Genomic DNA, 14,829 nt, shown 5'->3' on the forward strand with positions numbered 1-14,829 from the left:
CACTTCAGTGGAACATCATGATTGATGCTATATCAAAGAGAACATGGAATCTCCTAATGACTTTAATAATGTCTATTTCTTTGTGGAATTTCTTTTCATTTTCTTAAAACAATGGGAACATTACTGATTGTATAACCTTATCCCCTGTCTTAGGTCTCCTAGAAACCCTGAACAGAAGATCATTAAACGAGTGATTGCTCTTGAAGGAGACATTATCAAGTAAGTGTTTTAAGCCATAGCATTTGAGTCTTTATAAGAATAGTGCAGCTTTTCAGTGGATTTTAAATTAGTATCCTAGACAACAAGAACTTTCTAGTATTTTCTGTCTCCTTTTAAAAGGGATGTCAGTGTTGTACCTGTCTCCTTTTTAATGAGAAAAGTGATACGCAATAATACTCACTCTTGTGAAATGTTTATGGGTGCAAATAATGCTTGTTTCTTAGAATATCTGTCACGTATCAGGACAGGTAATTGTACAGCATTTTTAAAATAAGAAGGCTATGATTTTTCAGTTAGAGAATTAGAGCTGCTGTTTCATACTGTGGTTGGCACACTTTCTAAGTTCTTTTAATCTTTTTGTTTGTTTTGGGGAAATCCTTTTGTTCTTACTTAATTTTTGAGACAAAGGACCCTCATAGATGACTGCTTTAACTGCAGTCTATGGGAATCTGTAGGGAATACAGTGGAACTGATTTGGAGTAAATTGTTCTATCAGAAGAGAAAAGAAAGCAAAAAAAGTAGACTTTAATGTAGGTCAAGTCTTGGTTTACTCTAACAGATAGACCATCCTACTGGGGCTGGTTGGAAATAAATTACAAATAGAAGCAAATCAGATGTTTTTGTGGAAATGGTGCCATTTTGATGAAAACATTTGTTTAAAAGGATTTAGTTTTCCCAAGTAGAGAATAGAATTGGCATTGAGTTTGGAGGGTAAATCGCTAGTTTCCCACATTAAGATATGAATAACTTTGAAAACTCTTAGGCAGTATGGCAGACTGGGACTCAGTTTATTTGGATAATAATTCTTGCTCTGACGTAGTGAATACTTAAGAAGTACTTGGAAGTTGAAATTCAAATCAAGGATCTGAGTGTGGCCTCAGTGAGCCCTGCTTAACAGCAACAATGTTGGGCTGTGTAGTATTATGAGATATGTCTGTGTCTTTTTTTATTATTATTATTTCTTTTTGCAGTCCATATGGTTTCTGTTTTATTGAAAAATTTCAAATCCTCTTAGTTTGAGCAGAAAATTCAAATATTTCATGTGGAAAAAAAGATTGAAATAGCAAATATTAAGAAAAAGAATCTGATGTCCAAAAACTATGAAGATCGACAGCTACAATTAGCTATCACATTAAAGGGATAAAAACATAGAAATAATGATTGCTACTTAGTTATGTCTTGTGAAAACCTACACCCTTAAGATAATAATATATTATTAATATATTTGCCTGAAATTTTTGATAATATGAAATATGTTTAATAACATAAATTTCAACTGTAGTAAATTTATTATGCTGTATATTCCAGAGCCTTAAAACTCTGAACTATCTGTTAACTTATGTGAGTGCTCTTGGCCAAGTGGAAAAAGATGTTGGAGCATAGTAGCTGTGAGAGTGCATGCAGAATATTTAAAAAACTGTATGTTAGTGTGTCACCTTCGATTACAGAAGACTGAGTGATGATCCTCATTTGTATTCGGAAAAAACAGGTTAATTTATTTTTAGAAATGTTGATACCAGTAATTCAAATATTTATATATATTTCTATTTAAACACATGGAAGTTGTCCCACAGTCTTTTGCTTCATCTGTAGAGGCTTGTTTTTAGATAAGGAATATATTATTGGGCTATTATAACTTGTTATACTGTTGTCCACTTGTGTGCATGTGGGAAATAAAGTAATGCTTGCGAGACATCATAGTGCCAGGATAAAGCAAAAATTTCGGTAATAAAATAGCAAAACTGTCAAGATTATTCTAAAATAGATGTTATTTTTCTAATGGTACCACAAGCAGGTGTGTGACTGGGATATTTTTGATTAAAACAGATGACTAATCAGACTAAGAAAACATAATTGTAAGAATTTGACTTCTGTTTGATATGTCTGAAGACAGTCTTGATGGTGATTATATACAGACTTGTGCAGTTGTACTTTTTCCCTGGAAGGTCAGTGAAATGTATGGTCTGTCTTTTTCTGCAAATTTTGATTGAAGTCTAATGACAGAATTAATTAATGCACACTTTCAGTGGTGAGTAGACTTTCATAGTGGAGAAATCCATGCAAATAATGATTTGGAAGGAATTTTCATTTAGCGCTCCACTAGATAGGTGATAGACAATATGGTTTGTGAGTCTTTGGTAGTGCTTTCATAGCTGAATGAATTCATTATTTTATCTGTTTGATGCATGATTAAGGATAATTTGTCACAAGAAAGCTGTGTTTTCTTACTCTATTAATTAAAATAAGTTAGTATTTACTATTCATTAATAACTGAAAGTAAAGAAAGACCACATAGAGCCATTAATATTGTGGAGAAGGTTCCTTGTATTTTGACTTATGTTCAGAAGTTAATAGTTCACAGTAGAAAAATTCAGTTTTTCAGTTCGTTTCTAAACGCATTATATAAATGAAGAAAGAAAAACTACATTTTGAAAATAATAAAGTTCAAGTTTTTGAAAATAAATTTAGGTGAGACATTGCGATGGGTTCATTCTGACCTTTCACTTTGTGTTTTTCAGAAATTATGTGCAACACAGTACTTCAGTTTTTGAAGTATATTATGATAGATTGAAAAATGGTACATATTTGTTGAGTAAGAATCCTGGCATTTCAATTCTCTGATCTTATTTCCAGTTTAGTTGGCAGTCCAATTGAAACGTATTGAGTACTGTCATGAAAATCCCTCAAATATCATAGTACATTTTTATAAATGTACATCTCATAATTTAATTTGAATAAGCTACTGTAACGTCCGCCTGATGGGAACTGAGAGAAAAGAAAATCACCATTTAGCCTTTGAGAGGTGAAGCTATAGGTCAGCTTGTATACAGATAATGTTGCAGTGTGGATCCCATAAATCAGGTTTTGTTTTGTCTTACATGGATTCATGGGAGAATTAACTTTAAGTAGGAAATCATTACAGTGATTCCTGAAGAGTATTTAAATTATAATTCTGCCAAGGGAAACTATATTTTAAAAGTTAATATAATGTAATTTGTTTAAAAAAAAAGTTGGTATTATAAAGCACTTTGAATATTTTGAAATTAAACATATTAAAACTCATTTATCTTAAATGCACCAGTGGAAATTCAAAAATCTATAGTAATCTATCATGGATGGCTGAGTTATGGTACGTTTTCAGTAACACAAATAAATGAGGGTTTATGGTATTAAAATTGGGATTGAACTAATAAAATTTAAAATTAAGTCAATTCAGCAACTTACTGAACTAATTTTGCCTCCATCTGGGTCCACGTCTGCAAGAGTTTGGATTCTGCTGCTTTACTGACTTTATTTTTTTCGTAACACTGTAGCTGGATTAGAAATGACCTGTGAGCCCCTAAAATGCATAATTCTAAAATCTTATTAGGCTATTTAGGAGTTAGTGTTTTAAATACTGAATGGTTCAGCAAAACAATGTTGCATTTTAGTGCTATATTTTGCAAAATTGTTCTGGAGATATGAATAAGGAGATATTTACTTGCTTTTTCTCAAAGCATGACAATGCAGAGATAGATCATTATATTATTGCGCCGTAGGTCCAAAATAAGTATCAGTATCTTTTTGAATTTTGCTATGAAGTGCATCATTAAATTGCAGAAACATTTGCCACAGAATATGAAGGATAAAAATATAAATGAGTTCAAAAAAGGAGTAACGAATTCTTAGAAATAAAGTCTATCAGCAGCTATTAAATGCAGTGATTACAGTATAAATTTATGTACTTCTATTGTCAAGTTCATGCACTTATTGGAGAAACCTTTCAGCTTCAAAGGAGCTGTTCACATCTCCATGCAGTTTTTGCGCTTGCTATTTTTTTTTTTTTTCTGAGAGATTATGTGTATTCCAGTATTCCTCAATTAGAAAAAAAATAATCTGTTTTTTTCTCTGATCTAGTTACATTTCATCAGACGGTTGCGACTATTCTTTGTTTTCACTAAGATGCAAGAATCACTGTCCAATAAAACAGATGTTTTCATGCAGATTTTCCCACTTGATAGATCATTCCTAAAAAAAACTGTCTGTGTCCTTGGAAACAGGATATCCTTCAGAAAACTAAAACTTTGTCTTTTGTGTTTGTGAGGGGATAACCTGCTGCAGATGAGCTCTGCAGAGGATCTGAGGGTTCTGGTGGACAACAGACTGGCCATGAGCCAGCAGTGTGCTCTTTTGGCCAAGAAGGCCAGTGATATCCTGGGATGCATTAAAAGAAGTGTGGCGATCAGGTCAAGGGAATTGATTCTCCCCCTCCTCACTGGTCAGGCTACATTTTGACTACTGTGTCTGGTTCTGGGTTCCCCAGTTCAAAAAAGATATGCATCCCCTAGGAGTCCAGCAGAGGGCTTCCAAGATGATGAAGGGCCTGGAGCATCTCCCATATGAAGAAAGGAAGAGTAACCTGCGTCTGTTCAGCCTGGGGAAAAGAAGACTGAGAGAGGATCTGATAAATGTTTATAAATATCTAGGGGAAGGTAGGAGGCAAATGGATGAAGCCAGGATCTTCTAGGTGGTGTGTAGCACTAGGGCATGGAGTCTAAAACTTGTACAGAGGAAGTTCCATAGTAACATACTGAAGAACTTCTTTATGGTAAGGGTGACAGAGCACTGGAAGACATTGTGCCCAGAGAAGTTGTGGAGACTCCTCTCATGGAAATATTCAAGACCTGTCTAGATGCCTACCAATGTGACCTATTCACAGAATCACAGAATCACAGAATTGTAGGGGTTGGAAGGGACCTCCAGAGATCATCGAGTCCAACCCCCCTGCCAAAGCAGGTTCCCTACAGCAGGTCGCACAGGTAGGCATCCAGGCAGGTCTTGAACATCTCCAGAGAAGGAGACTCCACCACCTCCCTGGGCAGCCTGTTCCAGTGCTCCGTCACCTCACTGTAAAGAAGTTCTTGCGCATGTTTGTGCGGAACTTCCTGTGCTGCATTTTCCAGCCGTTTCCCCTTGTCCTGTCTCCACTCACCACTGAAAACAGTCTGGCCTCTGGTATTGTGGGATACCTGCTTTAGCAGGGGGTTTGGACTCGATAATCTCTTAAGGTCCCTTCCAACCCCTACAATTCTGTGATTCTGTGTTCTCTTGCAAGAATGTCTCTATCCTTAGCAGCTTAATGGCAATCAATGGGCAGGAGCTGCATCAATACCTTTGCCATACAGGCTATGTTTATAGTTATTCCCTTCTTCAAATTCATTGTCATGTTGGCTTGTAAGAATAGATTTGTGAGTGTGGGGACTCACACGGACAACTGTGCTTAAAAAAAAATCAACAGAAAAGAGAATAGAGTGTGTTCTGCACTTGTGCAGCACTGTCTTTGGAAGCTACACATTTTTGAGCGTTTTTCCTTTGGAGTGACTAAGTGTAGTCCAGAGTTCTGTCTGTGCAATTTATGAACCGGAAGGATGCTGTAATAGTCAACCTGCTCTTTAGCTTTTAGTTTTTATTTTGTGGCTATATGCATGGAATGCATATCTCATAGTGTTTATGCAGTTTATTTGCACTACTTACTGAGAGGGAATTTTAGGGACTTGAATGGGAATTTTTAAGTCAATGAAATCCCCTTGTTAGGTGCCAGGTATACAGCTTTGTCATGACTCGTCAGCATTGTTTGCATCCTTGCAAATATCCTAAATTTAGTTTCTATTGATTTTGATTCCATTTCTATATGCAGAGTTCTTGCATTAAGGTACTGTATTTCTGTAAATTTACATAATGAGAATATTGGCACAATGTCTTAAAGCTATACAAACAATTTGAAAAACTGGGAAAAGATTTCCTATGTCCATAATGAGTTTCTAAGGTTCGATAAATCCTTAGGCACAGTTGTGAAGTTTGTTGAGCAGAATTTCTAAAATTTGGTGTATTCAGAACCACAATACGGAGAGATGATTTTATTTTACATTAGGTTTAGATTGCCTAATGTTTAATTGGGGTCCATGAAGAGAAAGAAAGGTTGGGTTGAAAAGTACCACAATGATCGTCTAGTTTCAACCCCCCTGCTATGTGTCAACCACTAGACCAGGCTGCCAGAAGAATAGAAGAATAGACAGGTGAATTTCATACACACAGGTGAACAAATATACAAATATATCCTTTTTGTTTTCAGAGCAGAAAAGGAAGAAATGAAATTACTTGGTCTTCGGACTGTCATTTAGCCTTTATTTTTCTCTGCATCATTGAAAACTGTTAATGTGTACTGTTAATATGTAACAATATAATGATGTTTACTCATTGCTCTGGGCAGTTAGGTATTAAATCTTTTATTTCATAATTTAATATATATGTATTATATATTTTTATATTACATATATATAATATATATTTCTATACATATATATAACATATATTTGTAGCATTATATTAATAGCATTTACGGGCTGCTCTGAAAGTAATGTCACCTATTTTATTATGTTGGCCCACAACATCAGAGACAGATGTTGATAGTGTGGCAGTAGAAGATGAACCTTCCAACCAATATTCCATTACATGTTGTTGTTGTGCAACAGATTGCAGCAGAGAGGCAGTCTGACTGAATGGTATCTGACATGGAAGTGCGTATGAAGTGAAGGTGTGACACTGAATTCTTTCATGTGGAAAAAAATTGACCCCATTGACATTCATTGACTGTTGGTGGATGTTTCTGTAGACTAGAGAGAGGATGTGAGCACAGTGAGGTGGTGGGGGAATGTGAGCGTGCTGGAGGTGGTGACAGCAATGTGGAAGATAAGCCACATTCTAGTTGGCCGTGCAGATTTCTACAAGCACAGCATGCAGGTTCTTGTTCATCACTGGTGAAAAAAATATAGCTAATAAGTGGTTAATATGTTGAAAAATAGGCTTTTGTAGCTCAGAATTTTGTAGTAGTCAGTAGTGTTATTGTGCTCTTGATAACTGTTGCAGTTTCCATGGAAATGAATAGGAGGCATTACTTTTAAAGTGGCCTACATAATATTCATAACATTTAAACATTATTTCTTCTTGAGAGTACAGGCAGCAGAAGAGATTGCTAAATGGTTGAGCGTATTAATACAATTTTTCTCGTATTTCAGTTTATTGCATTTGTTAAGGCTCACTGAAGGGAAGGGAATTTCCATGTAGACCCTTTGTGCCCTCTGTAACTCTCCTATTAAAAGAAAAAGACAGTATAATAAGATGTTCCAAGTTTGTACAGAATTTGCTGTGTTGGCTTATAAGAAAAAAATATGAAACAACATATCCTATTATCTCTGAAGTGGGGACATTTGGTTTGGGCAACATTAAGAGATAACAAAAGAAACATCATCAATAGCACTAATTTTTACAGAGTCATTCTTCAGACTAAACCAAAGGTACTAAAAACCTGAATGTGTAATTGTAATAAGTACTCAGCTACTCTCTGTTAGTGTGAATCTGAAGCAAGACACAACTGTCAACTGCATCTACAAGGAGGAGAAAGGTTTGGGTTTTCTTCTTTTTTTTTTAGGGGGGGGAGGAGGGAAGGGCGGTTAATTAAAGATACAGCATTCTAAAATGCGGAAAGCAGAATCTCTTTTGAGATGGCATAGCTGTAAGCACTGTGCATAACGAGTCTCAGTGGTGTTCAGAGACAATTTTAATGCTATAGTAATAAACAGTGGGGAAGTTTTTTAAATGCTCAGTAGACTACTTGGAGTAACGCTTCTCTTAGCTTTCAGTGAATCACTGTAGTTATGCAACCCATGGTTATTGTGAAGTATACTCCAGCATATGCAGGAAATGTATCTTCAGACAGTTATTGCCAGCATTAGCTGTAGCTGTGTGAAGTGCCATTCCATCTTGTACAGAAATATTTTACAGAAGTAAGAGAAAAATGAAAACCAAGCTTCTTATGTCTTTATATTAGAAAACTACATATATGAAGAGCAGAAATATGGAGAGGAGGTGAGAAACTGCGTTTGAATTACCTCAGTCTTTGTGGACCATGCTCATGTCATCAGATGAGAGCATTGTAGCCTCAGCTATTTCTTTCCTTCATTGGTCAGTTGTAAAGTTCTCTGCTGTGTAAATATTCAGCATAGTTATCATCACTAATTTACTTCTCTTGACAACCTTCCATTTGCTGAATAAAGACATGCAAAAAATAAGAATTGGTCTTTATTTTCTACAAAAAAAATATTTTCTAGATTTTACATGAAAGCATTTTGAATAGGATTCTACCATGCACACAAATACGATTTTAGGAAAAAAAAAAAAACAAACATTGTATCATTGAATTATGTGTATATAGACGAATGTGCCCAGTTTTGAGCACAAAATACATTAATAACTTGGAGTGAGTTCTGTGGGAGGACTTCAAGATGTCCAGGGACTTCAGCTCTTGCCCTGTAAGGAGAAGCAGAGGCATCAGGACTTGTTCAGCATGGGGATGAGAAGGCACTGATGTCACCTAGCAGCAATGCCCCTGTACTGATGGGAAGGGTAATAAGAAGATTGGAACCAGGCTCTTCAGTGTGGTGCATGGTAGGAGAAGAAGGCAGGATACATAACTTGAAATAAGAATATTTCAGATCAAAAAGAAATAACTTTTTCTCCATGATAATTGCGTGGTGGGGTGTTTGTTAAATGAGGTCTCCACCATTAGAGATTTTCAAGACCCAATCGAGTAAAGAACTGAACAGCCTCATCTGACCTTGTAGCTAACCCTGGTTTGGGTGGGAGACTGGCCTAAAGATTTACAATTCTATGATATCCAATACTAATTTTCAAATGGATTATGTAACACTTAGAAGAATGTTTTATGTGTTAGAAAATGGAAGAAATGCAGTGTATTTATCTCTACTTATTAGTGGAGATTATTAGTTAAGAAAATGTGTATTTTGAAGGCTTTTTTCCTTTAAAGAAACAATTTCTGTTTCACTGTAAGTTGTGCTGCTAAGTTATCAGATGTTTAGAAAAGACATGCATATAAGTGTAATCATCTCAATGGGAAACTCGATGGGTTGTCTTTATTAAGATTTTTTTAAAACATGAGCATTAAAATGCACTAATATTTTAAAGCATTGAAAAATTAATGAAATGTTTTCATATGTTTTAATTCTAAAAAATTATTTACTATTTGTTCTTTCTAAGCTATGGATACAAATGTCATTGGTGGCCTGAAATTTGACACTGAAGTAAAAATAGTTTTAATGCTGAGCAGTACGCATCTTCTGAACTTTTAGATATTTGTTTGCATTGTTTCTGGATGAGGGTTGAAATCTAATGCTCACCTACATATATCTCATTAAAAGCCCAGAACAGCACTGGAAGTAGGTGGAAGAAAATATTATTAAACCCATTCTGTAGAGGAAATCAGGATGAAAGATGGTGGTGTTGGGTTATGCTCCTATAAGAAGTATATGAGACATCCATTAACTGAATTTACTGGGTTTCTCATCCCAGAAAATGAACAGTGAGTTCATATATTTGTCAGCAGCAGATTTTCCTAGATGCACTGAAAGGCAGACAGTGTTTAGGACCTGGTAATTCTGTGCACTTTCTTCTTGTAAATCGAAAGGACATTTTTTATTAGCTTGAGCTGTGTTAAGATCAAGGGTAACGTTGTGTTTGCAAATTAAAGGAAAACATGCTGAAACAAAAAAGTCTATTCTGAATAACTTAAATAAATCTTACTGTTTATTATTTCATTTTACAGCAGTGCAGAAGTGTTCCCTATTTCATGTAAAAATGTAGGTCTCTCTGAAAGTAATGCCTCCTGTTTATTTCCACGGAGTTTACAATAAATACAAAGAGATACAAATTTAGTCTAAATTAAAATCAAGGGCAAATGGTTTAAACTGAAAGAGAGAAGATTTAGATTAGATGTCAGGGGGAAGTTTTTCACAGATAAGAGTGCTGAAATAGGCTGCCAAAGAAGTTGTGTAAGCCTCATCCCTGGAGGTGTCCAAGGCCAGGCTGGGTGGGACCCTCCGCAATCTGATCTAGTGCCTGATCTAGTGCTTGGCAGCCCCATCTGTGGCAAGGGGGTTAAAGCTAGATGATCTTTGAGGTCTCTCCCAACCCAAGCCATTCTGTAATTCTATGATCTGTTTGAAACTTATTTTGTGCCATATTTGTCTCATCTTAAATGGGGTTAGGACACATGTAAGGACTACAAAAATGTCACAAACAAAAATGTTTCAAAGCTTTGTAGTTGATTTTATACACTTACGTTTTTCTGTTGTGTGAATTAATGGCCGCAGAATTATACACAGGATGACCTGATGATGCTTGAACTCCCTCTTTCTTGCTCTCTTTCAAATTTAGAAGAGTATAGAGTTTCCTATTATTTGCTTCTTTTCCTAATTAGATTTACAGCTTGACAAAATTCTGTAGTATCAATTTGTATTTTATAGCACTGTCAACTGTAAGCAATAATTACTCAAGTTTTAATTTGAAAATTTTGAAATTGTTTTCCATTCAGTAAAGCTTGCTAATATATGTTGGCAGAAATATTAATTGTAAATTGTTCATTTAAAAAGATTCCCTCCCTAATTTTGTGCTGCAAACTGATCCTGAAATGATGGCCTGAATAGTTTGCAGTAGCAGAACTAATAAGTTTTTAGATTTGATCATCTCACCAGTTATGAGATTCAAATGAGAGCAGGGGGAAAATGACCATTATCTTTTTTCATTATTATGGAACTCACTATTGTTGACATTCCACTTCTGCGAAATAAATTATGAGATGGAACTGTAGAGTATTTGGGGTATAATGTGTGACAAGTCTGGAAGCAGCTGTGCTTAGGAGAGACAAAAATATTTTCTGCTTTGTTGTAGTTGACAGTGATTCCACAAATAATTTCTGCTCACTGATCATTATTGCCAGAAACTTTTAAATATTTAGCCAAAAATACATTATGATAAACTGCATGTCATGTATTTCTATAAGCTCAGGTTTATTCCAACCAGTATTTCTAATGAATATGTTACAATGTTACAATTTTATAAATATAGCAAAAAAAAAAAAAAAAAAAAAAGAAAAAGAAAATTAGTATTCAAACATTTATTATAACATGAAGGAAAGCCAGTGATATATGCTGAAAAAGATTGTGATAGGATTTGCTATAATTGAAAACCAAAGTGTAATACCATACTAGTAGAGATGAGAGTCTAATAAGTGATGGATCTCTAAAAGAGATAGAATGGAATAATGGATGAGGAAATAAACGAGCAGATTAGAAATAGGTACATGCCTAAAAAGGAAAGGTGACCTTTAGTGGATTTCGGGGGACTGATGTGATGGCTGGCTAAATTAATCACAGTTTCACTGTTAGTGCAACTTTCACTGCATGCAACTTGGTGGAAATGGATAATATGTATAATTTAAGGTAGTAATGTTGTGTGTCTATCCAGGAGTATTATGGAACATGTCGTATTTCCAATGCGGAGTATGTTTAAAAGAAGGATTTAGATTTCTAGTAATAAAAGTCATTCTCCTGTTTCCAAAGCTAATGCAGTAGTTAAAACTTTAATTAAACAGGTTTGCAAGAGTGGGGAATAGAGACTAAGTTCATAAACCAGACAGATATGCTTTGTAAATGAAGAAGAAAGCTAATTAATCCAAGCATAGCAGTATAATATTAATTTTTAAAAATACCCCAGGAAATGTAGGAAATCTTGCTGTAGCTGATTTCCTAGTGGGTTTTTCTATAGTTTATGTGCAGCATCTATGCTGCTGACACTCCATAGCCAGGTAGAAAAAGGTATCCTTAGGCATTATGCTAGTGTTTATTTCAGCACAATTAACTTTTTGAGCCCTATATATGCAAACAAGGCAAAATGACATACAGATTTTTTTTTAGGTACTTGGATATTTTTCATTTTTGTAGGTTGTATTTGGCTTTTCTTTTTTTTTTTTTCCAAAGAGCCAGAGGTTACTGGGGAGATCGATGGTCCACGTTAAGAGATACCTCGTATGACGTCTCACATAGAAGAGTACTAACTTTTGTAATTCCAATGGAAAGCAATTAGTGAACTGCTGCATTTTCTTCTGTATGAAGAAAAAATTCCACTACATGTTTTTATGTTCTTATTTAGACACTTAAGTTAATAGTGTTGCCTAATCTTTGGCTGCAGTATTTGTTTATATTTCTCTATTTCCTTAAAAATTTGTCTAAAAAATGTTAGACATTTTGAAGATTGAGAAAGTTGATTGATAAACCTGTTAAACTGTTGTTTTTTGGCTGAATTTCTGTATCTCTTTAAAGAAAGCTTTTATTTCCTAAAGATTACAAGACATATCTTGTCTTTTTCTGGTGGGAGATACTGATGATGTTTGAAGGGGTTCAGGCAGATTACCTTCAGATATGTTCTTTTGGGATCTCTGTTAAATAGAGTCTGAGAATTTAGGTCATTTTTTGGTATAATATCAAATACCTGAGGACTTTTGAAATGTTTCCCTCTGTCAACTCAAATATTCTTATTTTATTCATTTATTCACTTAACACCCCCCCACCCTGATTATAGATTTATAGTTGCTTTCAATTTTTTCATAATTATTTTCCTTTAATCTTCAACAGTTAGATTTAAATTGTTCCACTGTTAGGATTAGTAGCATCCTTAGTCTTTTTTCAATCACTCATGCTTGAAATTATCTGAACTTGGTAAAAACAGCATATATATTGTAGAAGACTTCATAAATTTGTGTGCATTGCACAAAGGCTGAGGAGGTAGGCTTAACTGTGATGTCCATAGCTGGTTATATGCATCATCTCTTACTGATAACTTTCTTTCAAAAATTTAAATTAAAAAAAGAGGAAGAGAAAGGTAAGGAAAAGAAAAGAAATCTACGCCAGAGGCCACTTAAAATTGAAGAGACCATGACAAGCCTCCTCTTCTGGGCTTTTTCTACACTGCCTTGGTTGTCGCCCTGAACACTTTCAGGGCAGTGACTCTGCAGTTTCACCAGGGCCAACTTGACCTCCCTGCTGGTTTCTGTTGATGGTACTTTTTGCAGCAAACTGTTCGGGTGCAGATTTTGTGCTCATTTAACTGACTGTGAAGCTTTGTGCATTTGTATTTCTGGATCTTGCTTCTGGGCTACTTAAATAATCTATTAGAATCATCTACTAAATTCTATGTATTCCTGAGTATAAATTTATAATCCAAAACCTACAGAGTTAAAATGCATTCACTCAAGAAAACCAACATCATAGACATATCACTGTCTTGCGATTTGATGATTCATTGCCATGAGGATGAGCATTTGGATGTATAAGGTAAAAATATTGCGTCAGCAATAGTGAATGTCTAATAAGTCAAAAGCAGAGTTCACTGCAACAAGTGAAATGCTATAAGTCTCTAAATGGAAGGTTAATTTTTAAAGTACCGGACAGCATCTCTACCCTCTTTTTTTTTATGAATAATGTGAATTTTTGTGATAACGATGATGAAAAAAATCTGAGATCATTTCATAGGAAATGTGAGACAGCATTTGGTATGACAACTATAAGATTCTTCATGAGAACTATTTACAGTAAAAATATATGCAACAATAGTTAATCAATTATTGTTTTGTAATGTACTGCAACTCATCCTATAGCCCCAATTCTTTTAATTTTTGGGAACATTTTAGGAAATGATGTTTTTGATTCCTGCTCCCTCTCCCACCTCCACATGTCTGCTATACATCTTTGTACTGGTGCTAATGCTAGTCTGTAAGACCCTACATAGGTAATTATGTCCTGCTCCTGTATATCCTTTGACACCCATAACTTAAGGGGTCTTTTAGAAATATTTACACATTAATGTACACGGTCCTTTCATACACAAGCATGTGATAATCATTTTGAACATACCAGTATATGCTGGATGACTAGACTACATTTTTCTTTTACTGGAGTTTAAGATGTTTCTGGCAAGTTTCATCTTTTAGCTGTTAAGTACTTTTTTGCTCTATTCAACTCTTAGATGTTGGCTTGTTACCAACATAAGGAGAAAAAATTAGCATATATTGCTGAAGAAAGTTTCTTTTCTACTCTTAGGGCTTGAAATTAATATTTTCTCTTATGTGTGCTTTCCATGTTGTATATATTCAGTGCTGAAAGAAAATCATGTAATTTGTAGTTGAAATTACTCAAACTGAAGACTTCTGTAATAAACAGTTGTGACCTGAATGATGAAATGAAGGACTTTCTGTACAACATTTAATTTCTGAGGAAAACAGTAGATTTTACAGGCTTTATAGATGTGATTCATTTTCTTAAATATACCTTTCTAGTGGCATTTCAAATGTCATAGCTATTGTGCATAGTCTTATGAGCTACAGTTTCAGAAAGGCACAATCTCTTGAACATTGTTATTGAACATAGCTGCCCTTGTCATGAGGATGTCTCAGCATGTCATGGTTCTATGTTTTTTGTTTTTGTTTTTTTTTGTTTTTGGGTTTCAGTATTCCACATCAAAACATCATGTAGTGTACGGGGCATTAAAGTGTCACTGCCCCAATCCCAGCTACCTATCCCTGTACATTACAGAAGTCACGGGATCTGGCCCTTCCGGGTGGGGGGGCGCTCTCTTGCTGCCTGGCAGTGGGTGCTGGAGGGTGCTTTCCTAGCCATTCCAAGCTTTTCAGGTTTGAATCGGTCCCGGGAACTCTCTCTCTCT

General features: G+C 35.1%; 1 protein-coding gene across 1 annotated transcript in view; it reads left to right on the plus strand.

Moving 5' to 3' along the window:
• Nucleotides 1-14,829, plus strand: part of IMMP2L (inner mitochondrial membrane peptidase subunit 2) — a 447,967-nt gene that overhangs the window by 296,926 nt on the left and 136,212 nt on the right. Inside the window, exon 4 of the mRNA XM_042872917.1 lies at nt 154-219. Within this exon, the coding sequence (XP_042728851.1) occupies nt 154-219 (66 nt within the window). The remainder of the gene's footprint in view (nt 1-153; nt 220-14,829) is intronic.

This window comes from Lagopus leucura, unplaced genomic scaffold, assembly GCF_019238085.1.
Source record: "Lagopus leucura isolate 7727_CA_CO unplaced genomic scaffold, USGS_WTPT01 Super-Scaffold_100008, whole genome shotgun sequence".
Taxonomy (NCBI): domain Eukaryota; kingdom Metazoa; phylum Chordata; class Aves; order Galliformes; family Phasianidae; genus Lagopus; species Lagopus leucura.